Consider the following 15,550-nt stretch of genomic DNA (forward strand, 5'->3'; position numbering starts at 1 on the left):
TTTGACAAGGAAAGTTGACATCTCATTAAGTTAGAACACAAATTATGAGTAGTATGAGTATCAAGAGATATAGCAGGTGTACTTACACGCTGTCCTCCGGGACCTGGAGACCCTCTGGGGCCAAGCAAACCTCTAGGACCCTGTATATCAAGACAATTACAAGTTAAGGAAAATTTTGTAAAACAACACCTTCACAAAAATCACTTCATGTTAATATGACTGAAACTGTATGTTGCATTTAGAAAAAGGGTGGAAATAAAAAAAGACATAATGTAAAAGTACATTAGATTAGGACTGAAAATCCTTCAAGTGATTGACCTGAGTTTTTAAAACACTGACCTCATGAGGACATGCATGGTAATTGCAGATGCAATTCAGGGAATGAGCAATTAAGTTGTTTTCTTATCTCAAATTCTTAAGTTGTGCACTTGAAATCAATGCACTTACTGTGCCCTTTTATCTTATGGACACTGTGTGATGATATAGTGTGCAACCATTTTTCTAAAAAGGACAGTGTTGTTTCGGGTATGACAGGGAGCAAATCATTTTTCATGCAGCTCTATGGTCCATTTAGACAGAACTCGGCAGCATGTGGCAGTTTCTCACGGGTAATGACAGAACAACACGTTTCTCTTTTCTATTTTCTGATCTATTATTCAGAGACATTTGGTCTTGGCAAGGTCGGTAGTACAAACGCAATGGTCTTTGCAGACAGGAATGTCGCTATAACTGCAAGAAGAGAGGAGGGCGAGGTTATGTGTTTAAATAATTGCTAAAATTAATACAAGAGAAGGAATGAGGGGGTGAGGCCTGTGGTAGCAGAGGAAAGGAGTAACATGATAGTCATATTTTCATCATATTCTTGTTTTTACCGTGAGCTGCAGTTTAACAATCTGGTCTCACTGTATTATCAGATAATAAATGTACTTACACTCTCTCCAGCCACACCTCTCTGTCCAACCTGGCCATCTTCACCCTTTGGATAGAAAAGAAAACAGAGGTTTATGACAGAGCGCAGTGGAATTTTGAAGACTTTTGATAACAAGGGTAAGTTGTAAGAGGACTGTGTAATACTACTCACTCTTGGGCCATCCTCTCCTGGAGGTCCTGGAGGACCTGTAGGACCGTGTTCTCCCTGGAGAGAAAAGATCACAAGAAAAGGAATATCAACAAAGAGTGGGAGTGGCAGGGTCACAAGAGAGTCCACAAGCGTGGTCCCTGCAGCTAAGAGAGATTAAAGGCTCCTAACTCTTACTTATTGAAAAAAATATATGGGTCAAAAATTCAGAGAACGTACAGAGACGATGCTTAAAAGAGAGCAACAAAAATGGGCAACAAAACTGCCTTTAATCTACAGTAAGTATGGTCACCACAATTGGCATGGACCTACATGGTTTCCAGTATTTATAGTGCTCTATAAGCACTGGCGTACCTCTTGTGGCCCTGTAATTACTCAGTATAGGATAAGGCACGAAAGCCTGTCTAGAAATACCCCTCTGTGATCTCTGTCCTCTCCCTTTTGAATCTTTACGCAGGCCCAAATTCCACACAACACCAAACTCAGCACTCCACACTCGCCTCCAGGCCTGGTTGCACGCAGCCAAAGTGGTTCTGGAGTCGGTCCCACCTCTCGTAACTGGGTCAAACGCCCTAATGAGTTCCACTGCTTCAGAATTCATATCTGTCAACACTGGAGTGTACATGAGATGGATGGGTGGTGGCGTCTGAACTACCAATCAGCCCTGATGCTGCTGTAAGGACAGGGTACAGAGCAGCAAAGACTTTTGATCAATGAGGATCTGGGACTAGAAATAAGAGACAGCATGGTCTTATTTTTGGAGGCAGATAGAAGCCTTTGACGATGTTTGTCCTCTGACCTTGTTCTTTCGCAAGACCCAAAATTCTCTCTCTTCATACTTACTCTATGTCCCTTCTCTCCAGGAAGACCAGGGAGGCCGTCAAAACCTCGGTCACCCTGAAAAAGCACAGAAAGAAATGGTTAGCTCTATCAATCAATATAGCAGGTGTTCTTCCAAACACACTTTTCAAATCCAGCTCACAGACATTGTTCTTTTTTATTTTTTTGACAACCTGGTGTGTACTTTACCTTGGGCCCTGCCTCTCCTGGCATTCCTCGAGCACCATCAGCTCCATTACGACCCTGGAGAACACACAAATATCATGTCAGGCCACATGGAAATCACATTAGAAGAAAAATATTCAATTATCTTGAATGGTTGTGGAGAATAAACACAGGGAAGATGCTATCATTTTTCTAACTAGCTCATAGTTAAATAAACATGACTTTATGAATTGACTCGACACACACAGACGATTATTGAGTGCAGCTGACTTATTTGAAAGAAGGCCATGTTTGAAACTAGACTGGCTCTTCTTTTTGGGTATTGTAGCATTGATCCTTGGACTCCTGTTAGGCAGACATATGAGAAATTTTGGAATTTAAACTTATGTCTTCTGCTGCAACACAATTTCGCCATGGAGATGAATCAATGATGAATCAATGACTGTAATAAAGTTTAAAAACCTCTTGGTTGAGTCAGGATAAAAAAGTATTCTTACCCTCTTTCCTGCTTTTCCTGGAGGCCCAGTTGAACCTTGAAGACCTCTGGGTCCCTATGGAGAGTAAATATAAAACAGTAGTATAGGATAAAAGTGGAAAAATGGAAGCTTACTATACAAAGGCAGGAGAGAACCTCAATGAAACAACAAATACATGAGCTCTATAATTACTAATAAAAACAAAAACTTTTCGTATTATTTTGTCTTCTCACCTGTGGTCCAGAGTCGCCACTGTCACCTTTAAGTCCAGGAGAACCAGGACCTCCCTATTAAACACAGACATACAAATTTAGTGAATGAATATATCTTCACTGAAGCCAAATATGCTGTCATTTAATCATTTGTCTTAAAAACCAAAATAATCTAGAATGAACTATAACCAAATCCAAATGGACATAATGTAAGATTTTAAACTTGATTGTGATTGTACAAGAGACAGAGAGAGAGAGATCAGCAATCATCAGTCCACAAGACTTTGTGTGTGTGAATATATTGTGCCTTACCATAAATAATATGTAACAAGATATCAGTTTTTGTTTTTGCCTGTAATCAGTCCATCAATCTGCTTCTCAGGTAGTTATGGAATAAAACAAAATCACCTCACAAGCAGACAGCGAGTGTGTGTGATACAAGTGTGTGTGTTAGGAGGGATGATAAATGCTTGAAGCTGAGCCCTTCACATGAGGTAGCTCTAATCGCCCAATGTGTTTCTCATCACTTGTAAAGTGAGTGGATGGTAAGTAGATCAGCTGCGTGTGTAAAAAAGCCACTCACCACAGGACCAGATCTTCCTGTCATGCCCGCTGGCCCTGGAGGCCCTCTCATAGCCAGCTGTGGATCAGACAGAAACAACTCATAAACCAATGATCATCGAACAGTGTTGACACAAACGGACGTGTCCAAAAACAATATTTCTTCCTCAAACACTAGACATTAGACAATGTATGTTTTGCATTAGAAGTGCAGCCATGTGTGCCTTATTATTAGGCTCTCTTTGCAGTCAGTTTATTAGCATCCAGTCAAGTGATCATGAAAGCATCTGTTTATGCTCTGAATTTTCTGATAGATCAAAACTTTTTGTTATTCTCAAGGTGAAGACCATCATTAGTCTTGTTTGTTTATGGGGTTATTGTAATATTACAAAATGAATTGGGTATGGTTGTTAAAATGCTACATTTAGTGCCTGTAATAAAGCAGAACTTTGTGATATTGACATTGACTCAACATTCATTCATGTAACTGGACTGAACCCCAAAAGGGGTCTGCAAATAATAAAAAAAGACTAATAAAAAGCCTCCTATTCAGCCTCTGTACAGCATGGAACCTTAAAGTGTGCAAACTTCACTTTGTTCTTGTTCACAGTTTACCACTCTGGTCTTTGTTTCTGTTCATGGTTGACCACAGCTTGGGGCTGCCAAAAAGTTGTCTGGAATGTATTTGCAGCCTGATTACTGAAGCAATTCATGCCCGACGTTACACTAAGACCAAATCACACATTAGCATATGTTCATTGTGGTAAACAAATTAATAGAGAGCATTAGCAGACTGCAAATACCTCAAGAAAAAACGTACAAACTTACAACTTGTCCCTATAATTCACTTTCAGTACATTCCTGACATTTTTTTTTCCTTTTTCCTTCCTGGGGCCAAACCTTTGGCATAAAAGACAAATATAGAAAGGTGACAAGTGCTTTCTAGACATTACTAAACACCAGTTATGGCAGTCCTCCAGCTCCATAGAGTGTTGTGAATGTGTGAATATTTAGTGTTTGTACCACACTTAATCGTCTCCATGTGTTCTAATATAGGTCGCACCTTGCTTAAAGCTGCATATTTCAACCTGTTTTTCAACACCGCTATGGTTATCGAGACCCCTGAGTGGGTGTGAACATCTGTTGTGGCTTTATATATATATACATATATATATATATATATATATATATACATATATATATATATATATATATACATATATATATATATATATATATATATATACATATATATATATATAATATATATATATATATATATATATATATATATATATATACACACACTACCTAACCTGACGTAGGTCCATATTTTGGAATTTTGACAATTTATAGGATGAGGGGGACTGAATAGTGATTCTCCTTTTCATTATTTAATACACTCTCTGGGTCATTTAAAATTTTTCTTTATAAACTTTAAAAAAAAAAAAAAAAAGAAAAAAAAAATTACACCATGAGGCTAATTAGAATAAACCAAGACACAGAAAGTTATAGTTGTTTCCTCCAAACTGGGTAGGATGCACTGGGGACACATTTGCCACTGATACTCACCCTAGCCTGAGATAGGATGGCCTGAGCCTGAGCTTCCTGGGCTGTAACCACAGGTCCCTTGTGTGCCTCACCGCCCGCACGGAACTGACAACCACAAAACAAAGAAGAAACACAGTTAAAATCAAGGAGACTTGTCTCTTTTAACAGAGCGATGCATCTAATGGCCTCCCCTGGTGAGTGTGTTCAAATCTTTTCTGTGTTCTGTTAAACCTATAAAGCTGTCACCATGCCACACACACATACCCTGGCATACAAGCACAGGCAGCAGCTCTCTCTCTCTCTCTCTCTCTCTCTCACTCACACACACACACACACACACACACACACACACACACACACACACACACACACACACACACACACACACACACACACACACACACACACACACACACACACACACACACACACACACACACACACACACACAAATATGTGTCACCAAGCCTTTCAAAGCAGTCACTGGTTCCACTCTATTGCACCGGCTGACATTTACAAGTAAAGTGATTTGTAACCCAAAGAAAATAAGGTTGTGATCCTTTGGCCCGCTGGTGATGCTATGAGGTAAACGTACTAAATGAAGTGAGTTCACGGACTAATGCCTGAGATGGAGGGTGCACAGTATGTGAGGAAAATACAACAGAGCCCAGTGGGCATGTGGAGAGCGGCAGGACTTACTGGAAGCATCAGAACGGTACCTGGGGGCCCAGGGACACCGTCTGAACCAGGAATACCAGGACGCCCTGGGGGACCCTGGAGAATCAGAGGAGGGAGAAAGAGTTAAAGCACAAAGATATCATGCCTCAGTGTGAATGTTTAATACAGTTGGGGCGGAGGTCAACAACTAAACCAACGGATATGAAATCTCCATTAGCTACAATAATGCTATTCAAAAGGACTTTACAGTATTTGTTGCTAACAAACATATCTTCAAAGGATTGAATTTCAAATCAGCTGGTGTTTTATTGACTTGCATATCAGCACACAGTGTTTACATGATGTGAGCAATTAATTAGATGTGGTTAATAAGCAGGCCATATATATTTCCCCATGAGATAACATGATTATTTTGCCATTCCTCTATAACACCCTGGAGGTGCTCTGTAAATTGAAAAGAAGAAAAAACTGATAATGGTACCAACAAACAACAGTAGCAACAGTAACAGTGCAGAGACTGAAAAAACTAATCTATACACAGCAAACCCCTTCTTTATCTACAACAATAATTTCAATGGGATGGTCCTTTGCTACAGTCTGCACTGTTGTCGCTTATTCCAAACAGATAATTGACTAATCCTACTGAGAAGAATAAGACTGGGAATTCAATTGCGAGCAAAGACAAAGCATGTATTTTCATTAAGCTGGCCTAAGGATATTGCCTGCAGGAGTACACTGACTTTATAACAAGACTAAAAAATCCACAGACATGGCCCTGTGAGGTTATAATGCTCATTAGATTCCAGAAAACAAAACTGTTTGATTGAATTTTCTATTCTTAGCTGTTTACCACAAAGTGGGGCAGAAATAAATGTTTGGCTTTTGTGTGGCACCAGAAGGGAGATTACATTGTTACATAAATTAAAAGGGATCATTTCTTACTACAGTGGCTGTTTTAGGAAATCTCAGTTTGTCAGACCTAGCTAAGCTTTCATCAGTCTAAACTGTAATTGTTAGCATGAAGTTGTGATTTCAGATGTGCTTTTGCTTAATGCATGCATGTTAACATTAGCGTGTTAACATATCCACCTGAGAATATTAACATACTAACAGCTTTAATCATGAGAAGTTTGGGGTGTTAGCCTGCCATGTTAGCATTAAGCTCAAAGTACAGCTAAAACTAAGGATTTAGCCATTAGTTTGAAAGGACCATTGTCATGAACTAAAGTGTGGAACAGGTGCAAAAGCATGTTTGGTGGTTACCAAAGTCATTAGGATTCATCCTCTGCGGACCATGAATGTCTGTACATATTCAAAAGTAATTGAAATATTTTGTCGGATTCTTAGAACCATGTGGATAAAAACTATTTAGAAACAACACATTACACAAATGTTGCTCATACTGAATAATTATAGTAGGAACAGACAGTTAAATTATAATGTGACTGGATTTTGAATTAATATAAAGACAAAAACTTATCATAACTCAGATCAAGCCTAAGAAGTACCCAATGTTTCCAGAGAAACTAGGATCTATTTAGCAGTCTCGTCATGTGCAACAATCTCAGACTGCTGGCTCAAATTGATGCCATGTGTTCCCATCTGCCTTTTCCCAGAGGTGGTAAATACTCTCCATCCATTGCTGTTACAGTAAGCATAGCAGTGGCATCTAGTGTTAATGACGGTTGTACATGGCTGGGAAAGTGGTATTTCAGTGGAAAGGAGAGATATGGTGATCATGAGAGAAATGAGCCAATCAACCGCGGAGTCCAGGCGGATACTGCGCAACGGAAAACCGCAAGACTACAGAAACGAGTCACTTTTAATCCCCCTGTCAGTCCTCAGCAAGGCTGTTTCTCATGGGAGGAAATGAAGGGAGGGGGGCAGACTTTTGGACCAACAAAATGTTTTTTTGATCACTTTGACCCTGTGGAACAATAAGCCTTTCATACTGGTGAGGAGTGCTGGTCATACTGGAGGAGGCGTGTTTTGGTATTTTGTAGCTGGCAAAGAATGGGTTAACCTCCACAGACAGAATAGACCTAAAAGGGTGATGAAAGAGGGGTGCGGGGCAATCACCACATTTGGGGAAAAACAAGCTGAGATCCAGCCTTCTGGAGGGGACAGGCACTTATATTGTGTCATCCAATCAATCACATAAATGAGTGGAATCCCACAGTGCTGGGAAAAAACGGCTTTGAGAAAAGTTTACACTTCTACATATTTTACAGCAAACTTCTCACAAGTCCTGTAGCAAACCAATAAAGCTGCTTCTCAGAACTTCTCTTTGTATATTGACAGTTTATAGGCATCTCATTTCCTTGCACCACTCCTCACTAATATCCCCCAACTGCTGCAGTAGCAAGCTGTGTCTAATTGTATTATTCATTCCCTGGCATTGAAACAGTACTTCACAGCTTTCCAATAAAGGGTAAGACAGCAGGATAACAAATTCAGGAGTGTTTAAATATATATATGCTGACTCCCATTATTCCACAAGTAAGATGAACGGCTAAGGTTGAAGTTAGCACTTCAGTTTTGTGTCAATGATAGCCTGAATACATGTTTTGATTGATACAACTTATGTGGAATCTTAATTGATTGGTGCAAATATGTTTTTTTCTTCTTTAGGCAAAATATAACTGTTGATAAATTTTAACATTCTGGATAAGGAGAGAATGGGTCGCAGTGTTCCTCAAAAACATCTGTAATCAGCTGTTAAATGAGGCCAGCCTTCACTCACCCTCTCACCAGGATCTCCATGGGCACCTGGGGGACCCTGCAATCCTGGGGTACCAGGAACACCCTGAAACCACACACACACAGACACACATACACTTAACATATTATATCCCAAACTGCTGCTAACCAGCATTCCCACCACAGTCAGTCTATCCAATACTTCAAATGCATAGGCCAACAAAGACAGAGGAAAAGACATGGGTTCAAAAAGAAATAAGCCTCAAAATAAAATAGCCCCCAACCCCCCTTCCTTCTCTCTCTTGTGCTCGCTCGCTCGCTCACACACACACACACACACACACACACACACACACACACACACACACACACACACACACACACACACACACACACACACACACACACACACACAAAAATTCACATTTTGACTGTCTCTCCCAACTCAAGCTTCACTGGCGATCAGGACTGACGCTCTTTCCATAAAGACATTTTTTCCCTCTTTAGCTGTTCTCCATCTGTGGAAGGCAGACAGGAGTGTGGGAGAACGTGATACTCACTGCTTGGCCGGGGGCTCCTTGGGGTCCTTCTACAAGCATCCCCTGAAAAAGGAAAAAGTGGATACAGTAGCATTATAGGGAAGCCTGTAAATCCACAGGTAGGAGAATAGGGGAAGAAATGAGAGCCAGTAGGTGCTTCGGTTTGAGGTTGGAGAGTTTACTTATAGCTACATTAACAATGCTTCAGCTATATGATGCTTTGTTCTATAATGTGTGTGTGGTCAAAGATTTGGACGGAAGCCTGTGGTGGTACAGATTGTATGGGAGGAGAGACATTAACTGAAGCTGCTATTTTAGTCAATGTTTAGGCTGCAGTGGTGAATTGTATAGGATGGCTCTCAAAAGAATTTATGTAGACAGTGGTTGTTTGGTCTATAGGCCAAAGATGAGAGTTAAATCTCATTAGAAGGGTAGCTTATCTTGGTTATAAGTGCCTCAGTAAGTAAGTAAACAAGACCTAAAGTTGAGTTGCATTGAAATGTGAAATAAATTTACACATATGAGAGTAAATCACATATGACAGAGATGATCTGTTCAAGATAACTGATGAAAGAAACCCTATTCTTCAGAAAATATGCAGAGAATCTGATTCAGGCTTTTATAGACTTATAAATCTTTGTGTGCAACAGTTGGAAACTCTTTGCTGATATGAAAGCCAAGTCAGCACTAGTTCGGAAATATGCCATGTATCTGAACATTTGTTAGCTAAAATAAAGATAGAAGGATAGCTGCTAAGCTAGACAGCTAAGACAGCTTACATAGATAGACGATGTAGAAGTAGTGTGGTAATGTACTGATAGACTTGCGCTATCAAACTATTGTAAGCTACCAGCTAACAACTGCATGAATTTGGCAGCAAAGCCCGTTAGCTTGCTAGCTATTTAGCAACTCTGTGCTGTCCTATAACTACAACATTAGCAGGCTAAATACTGTATTATCTAGTAGTAAAGAAGTTCACCTGTTCTTTGATATTACTGTTTCTAATACATTAAAGTTTGTGAATGTGACTTATAAAAATGTACATGAATGTGATTTTTCTGGTGCCCAAATTAGCTTGGAAAAACTTTTTTAAAAATGTCTTCTTCAATTATTAGGTTTGTTTTCAGAATTAAGACACATGAGTACTAATACTTCACTTACTGGCTCGATAACAGCAGGTTCACCCTTCTCTCCTTTTTCCCCCAGGTAACTTTGACCTCCAGTCACCTATAGACATAAGACAGACCAGGTGAGCTTTTTACACAGTCACAGGCCAGACATTGATGCATAAGGTCGGAGCACCCAGGGTTTGAAAGCCAAAAATGGAAAATGTGAGACCAATGAGCAGCAGATGCCCTGTCTGATGCCCTGGATGTCTTCTCTTTCATAGAGGTTACTTAACTCTAACAAAACTGCTAAGAAAAGATCAGCAAAATGCTGACTGGTCTTCTGCATGCTTATAAGGATTTAGGTATTTCTCAAGGCAAAAAGCAGTTTTTTTTTCTCTGCCTGCTGGAAAAATAAACCTCAAGAATCATTTTGTAAGAAGCTATAATTTAGAATTTGGTCTGACTCCTATTTATTAAGCTTCCTAAAAGCCAGGGAGTGCAAAAAAAAAAGACCCCAACTGTGCACAAATGCAGAGGTCGTTACCTGACACTATCCATACAATGACTTCACATGAGAAGAATTCCCAAACCACCTACAGCAGTGTGTCCAAAAACCGCTAGACTGTACAGTTAAGGCTGAAGATGAAACTCTTTTTGAGGGCTGTGGTGTCCTGAGATTGTAGAGTTGAGAGCACTAATAAAGCAGTACAGATTAACCCAAAGCAGACAGATCTCAAGCCAACATCCAGACAGGGACTGTGTCACTTCCTGCCTCTAAGAATCTGGATCCTGAGGCAAGGAAGGGGGCTGGAAACAAGCCACGATAGACACTGGCTCAGCAGATATTTCTGTCTGGTTTTCGGATATTGATCTGGATGGACGAAAAAACATTTGCTAAGACCTGGTTTGTCATCTGGTAATCCAAACAGATCATTGGTGTGATAACTAGGGAGAAGCATGTCTTTGATAAACAGCAGAGGTCACGGGGATCAAGAGGTTATGGAGGGCGTTTCTGTGCTGACAGCTGGGTCGACATCTGTTTATCTCTAGGAGACTTAGATAGACAAGGTGTGCGTTTGTGCTTGCTAGTGTGTTTGTGTTTGGTGAATGTGCAGGCAGAATGCTCCAAGCTATAACCTGATACCATTAGAAACAACAAACAAAAAGGGTACTCCAAACACCCCATCAACAAATGCCACCACCCCCCTCTGTACCCCCCCCCCCCCCCCCCCCCCCCATACGACGTCTCCAAAACACACCAGCACTTACACTGCTCTCTCTGATATCTCTCTCCGCTGGAACACCAATACCAAACTCTTCTTCATATGTTGCAGGTGTAGGCTTGGCGTCTGTGTAATCGCCATAATCACCATAGTCATATGGCTTTTCTACGAACTGTTTGTTGTCATATTCCTTCACGTCGTACTCCTTAAACTCGTACGCGTCAGTGGCATGGTCCACCTTCTCTTGGGCGTCCTCAGGGGCAGCAGTTTCCACAGCTTTTGTGGGGTCCACACCGACCTGTTCCACACCAGTGATGTAATCATCCACTATTTCACCATCGTAGCTCTGGGATCAGTCAAGGCATCGCATAGTGGCGGCAGGGGTTGTTAAGATAGGAGGGAACATGAAGGTTTGGTTAGTGAGATGAAACCATGTGAACAGCTTGAATGATTCACATGTAACTTTATAATATGATTCACAGTCAAAGAATTAGGATTTAGCACTTTGGTTAACTGCACTAACATTATGGACATCATCTCGGTTAAAATCCTTTAAGGAAAGTTCAACTTAGTAGTGCGCACATCCATGTGTCTAATTTGGGACGGCATCCAAAACTCAACATATGTGAAAATACACATATATTTTGTCAACAGGCATTGTTATTAACATTAACATCTACAGTATAATCACATTTAGATGTCCCAAACTACTGACACATTAATGCTTGAAAAAAGTAAACAACAAAATAAGGTTCACTATGTAAAATATACATATGTACATATTCATGCTGTAAAATTACAGAATGACAGACTACAAGGTTTTCAGACAGCATAATCTTTACATTTCAATCTTTGTCAAAAGATCCAATGCAAATGTTACACATGCACAAACATCTTCTCACAAATAATTTAAAACACAGAATCTGAGGAAATGTGAATACACTTTTGGTTTATATGCTTTGCCTTGTAATTCAAACTGAGCTCAGCTTTTTGAAAGATGTCAATCAGTGTTGCACTTGATGAATCATCAGTCATCTAATACTGAAAGTGTCTCGAGGGAGAATGTAGAAGAAAACCTCACATGTAAATTTTGTTCTTTTAGGCATCCTTCTGTGAGGTGAAAGTTGTCACACAGCCTGTGCAGTCTTTGTAGAACAACCTGTATTTGAGCGCATTGCAGCTCACCAAAGTAACTCTTTTCTTTATGGGATCTTATCATAGTGCAAGACATCAAAGGCTGAATTACTAGAGGTTACAAATATTCTGTAAGAGTGCATCCATGTTCTAAACAGGTAATGAATCAAGCAGCTTTTTGAAGGCTTAAACTCTTTCCGTTTCTCTTTATTTTTGCCAGCTGGCCAATCACTCCAATCTTATTTATTCCATGGTACATTTATTGAGCATCTAACAAACCACAGACCATGGCTATATTTAGGTGAGACTTAAACGGTTGGGAATATTTCAAGCAACATTATCTACCAGCAGCAAAAGCAGTACCCAAAGTACTAGCAGTAATAAAAAAGAACACCCCCCCCCCCCAAAAAAAAAAGTACGATAAAACTATAAATACATGCACAAACTGTAGAGCATAGCAGAAATATAAACAACCACCCACTGACAACACAATACTGCAACACACTTTTATTAAAAGCATCCACCAACTGTACTTTGGTCTTGGGGCAATCTGACCCTGTGACACTGTCTAAAAAGGTTTTCCAGCGCATCACATTCCTCAGTCATCAGACAAGTGTTCCAACATGGTTCAGCATATGTTTAGTTTCTGTGCTTAGCCCTCCAGCCTGTCATTTTAAATGAATGTAATGTCTCAAGCTGAGTGAAGCTGCGTTATCCACCTCAAGGTACATCACAGTACACTTGGCAGACATTTGGCTGGCGGAGCACCCGGCCGTATTGTTTTAGTTTAACCCCCAAATGTTCCCCATTATGTAGTGTTTTATGTGATGGTTTAGCACAAATTAAGACAGGATCTGCCAAATTCAGGATATGGCAGAAACATAGGGGGATGCATCAGTCTACTGATTTTCCATTGGTTACGGTTCATTAAATAAGTTTTCCTGCTTCGGTCTTTATCCAGACTCTATTTGATGGCGGCGGTTTCTCGTGGAAATCAAGGAGGGGAGTAAGCTGTTTGATGTTAGTGACGCCTTGTTGGGTTTCAGCCTCAGAGGCGATCATAAAAATATTTTTTTGTCGTTGTTGATTCCCTACAGTTTTATTGAAATTTCAAACCAATTTTAAAGCAATAAAGAAGGAATTTCAAAACAAGAATCTGGATATTAATTGTCAAGTTGGTGAGTCAAGTCATCGAGAATTTTCCACAATAATAAAAAGTGTATGCAACTGGGGAAAGTTTGAACCAATTATTGTCATCGAAGCCTTTCTAATTTCACAAAAATCAAGAATATAGATAACTCGTCATTAAAATACCAAATAAGGTTGTCAACCAACTGCCAATTATTCACAGCTGTTAACATGTTTTCCTAGAAACTGGGTATATGGTCCAGGATTTGTCAGAGTCTTTTACCACATAATTTTCCAAACATCCTGAACATCTGCTGACTGCATTGTAGAAATGGGTCGAGTGCAGTGGATAATTTCCAAATCTAATATACATCCCGTGACATGGCAATTTGGATATTTCATGTGTAGAATATGGTTGGGCAGAAATCATTCTCTATTATGTCTCTGCGTATCAAAAATCTCTAAGAACATTTTACTGCAGCTTAGTCATCAAACTGGTTACTTGGTTCATAAACAAAAATGAAAAATTCAACTTTTTTTATTTACCTGTCCTTGTCCTCCAGTCTCAGTGGGGGTTTCAGGCTGATTTCCATCCACTGTGGTGTAGTCATACTCACCCGTGTAGTAATCTCCACCCACGTTTGTCTGAAATCAGAGCAGGAACAGCACAAAGTGGAGCATTACACATTTGACAGTTTGATATAATTCAACCCATTATAGTTTAGTTGAGAGCTTCTTTTAATGCAATAAAAGAAGGTAAGGGTGATAGCAGAGACTTTGCGTTATGTATATATAGTAGTGGATCTATTTAGCATATATTTTGCTAAAAGATAAATATTAAAAGAGAAAGAGAGGGCACGAGGGACACAAAGAAAGACTGAAAAGGCTGGCAGGAAGAGGAGATGGGGTTGTATATGTGTTATTCATGGCAAGAGCCATGATAACAGTATTATTATATTAGTCAAGTGTTACCTCAGTCTTGGCTCCTTCAGTCGGGGGAGCGTCAGTGGTTACTGCTCCTTCACTGTAGTCATAGAACTCACCATATTCATAGTTAGTGTACTGTAAGGAAAAAGGGATGGGGGGGGCAATCAGTTAATCAGTGCCATCATGTAAATAAGGCAGCACAATGTCTCACAGACATGTTGTACATTATTTACATGGCGTGTAAGAGCATGACATTCACACAACGGTTTTAACGATTTAGCGTTGTCATGCTATTTCTGAAATAACATGGTCAAAATGATGAAAACATCACATCCATATTAGAAAACTGAACTTCTTCAAGATATGGATGACAGCAGCTTCTACCCAAACCCATCCCGAGCTTCATGTGACCCTACTGAGAGATTCATGCCTGTAATGAAACCAATTAAGATTCTTGTTTGCTTACAACAGGATGTTGGAGCGTTACTGTGATGCCAGTGAAAACTTATCTGCCTCTACTGCTTAATTCTGTATGCCAACAATGGCTCCGGGGTTTCATTAATTGGCCCTTTAAAACAGAGTGCTCAAGCTCTCCTGACTCATTGCATGCTGGTAAGTTATGGGGAGCACAGAGAATACAGTAGCAGGGGGTAAAACCACTGTTACAAAATCCTGGGGAATTAAAAGAGTCTCTGCAAAGACAACATGTGTTAGGTCTCTTACCATTTTTTTGTCAAACAGAAGATTTTGGTTTGGATCTTTAAAACATTCCCTTAATTATAATACGGTCTGTTTGGTGTATTATGTCGCTGTTTATTTACTCTTGAGCAATTATTCCAACCTGACCCACCAGAGAGGAAACATAATACTAAACATTTAACGACACAGGACTGAAGTGGCTTATGCGTACTTTTTAATTTAAGGATATAATTCAATATTTTGGTAAATATGCTTATTGGCATTCTTTATCTCTGAAACTCTACACCACACGCATGTCTTCTTTGTTAAACATGAACCTGCAAAAAGTTAGCTTAGCTTAGCATAAAGGCTGAAACCATAAAGAAACAGCTAACCTGGCAGCGTCCAAAGGTTAAAACAAAGGCCGCCTTCTAAACATGTTATACTTAGTTTAATCATTAAAAACATCAAGTTAGCCGTTTAACCCATGCCTCCACTTTTTTATGAAGAGTGGTGGGCTGCTCCACTGTCGCTATCCTGGCAGTGTCTGA

The 15,550-nt window shown here is 39.9% G+C and overlaps 1 protein-coding gene across 2 annotated transcripts in view; it reads right to left on the reverse strand.

Moving 5' to 3' along the window:
- The window catches only part of LOC130178587 (collagen alpha-1(XI) chain-like), an 87,207-nt gene that overhangs the window by 47,642 nt on the left and 24,015 nt on the right, over positions 1-15,550 (reverse strand). The window contains exons 6-21 of one of the 2 annotated variants that reach the window (XM_056390951.1): positions 14,367-14,456; positions 13,941-14,039; positions 11,179-11,478; positions 9,962-10,027; positions 8,822-8,863; positions 8,305-8,367; positions 5,583-5,657; positions 4,905-4,988; positions 3,355-3,411; positions 2,793-2,846; positions 2,581-2,634; positions 2,108-2,161; positions 1,922-1,975; positions 1,082-1,135; positions 932-976; positions 87-140 (exon numbers count right to left, since the gene is read on the reverse strand). In XM_056390951.1, the coding sequence (XP_056246926.1) occupies positions 87-140; positions 932-976; positions 1,082-1,135; positions 1,922-1,975; positions 2,108-2,161; positions 2,581-2,634; positions 2,793-2,846; positions 3,355-3,411; positions 4,905-4,988; positions 5,583-5,657; positions 8,305-8,367; positions 8,822-8,863; positions 9,962-10,027; positions 11,179-11,478; positions 13,941-14,039; positions 14,367-14,456 (1,245 nt within the window). The remainder of the gene's footprint in view (positions 1-86; positions 141-931; positions 977-1,081; positions 1,136-1,921; positions 1,976-2,107; positions 2,162-2,580; positions 2,635-2,792; positions 2,847-3,354; positions 3,412-4,904; positions 4,989-5,582; positions 5,658-8,304; positions 8,368-8,821; positions 8,864-9,961; positions 10,028-11,178; positions 11,479-13,940; positions 14,040-14,366; positions 14,457-15,550) is intronic. The other variant, XM_056390952.1, reaches the window with a different exon arrangement.

This window comes from Seriola aureovittata, chromosome 12 (genome assembly GCF_021018895.1).
Source record: "Seriola aureovittata isolate HTS-2021-v1 ecotype China chromosome 12, ASM2101889v1, whole genome shotgun sequence".
NCBI classification, from domain to species: Eukaryota; Metazoa; Chordata; class Actinopteri; order Carangiformes; family Carangidae; genus Seriola; species Seriola aureovittata.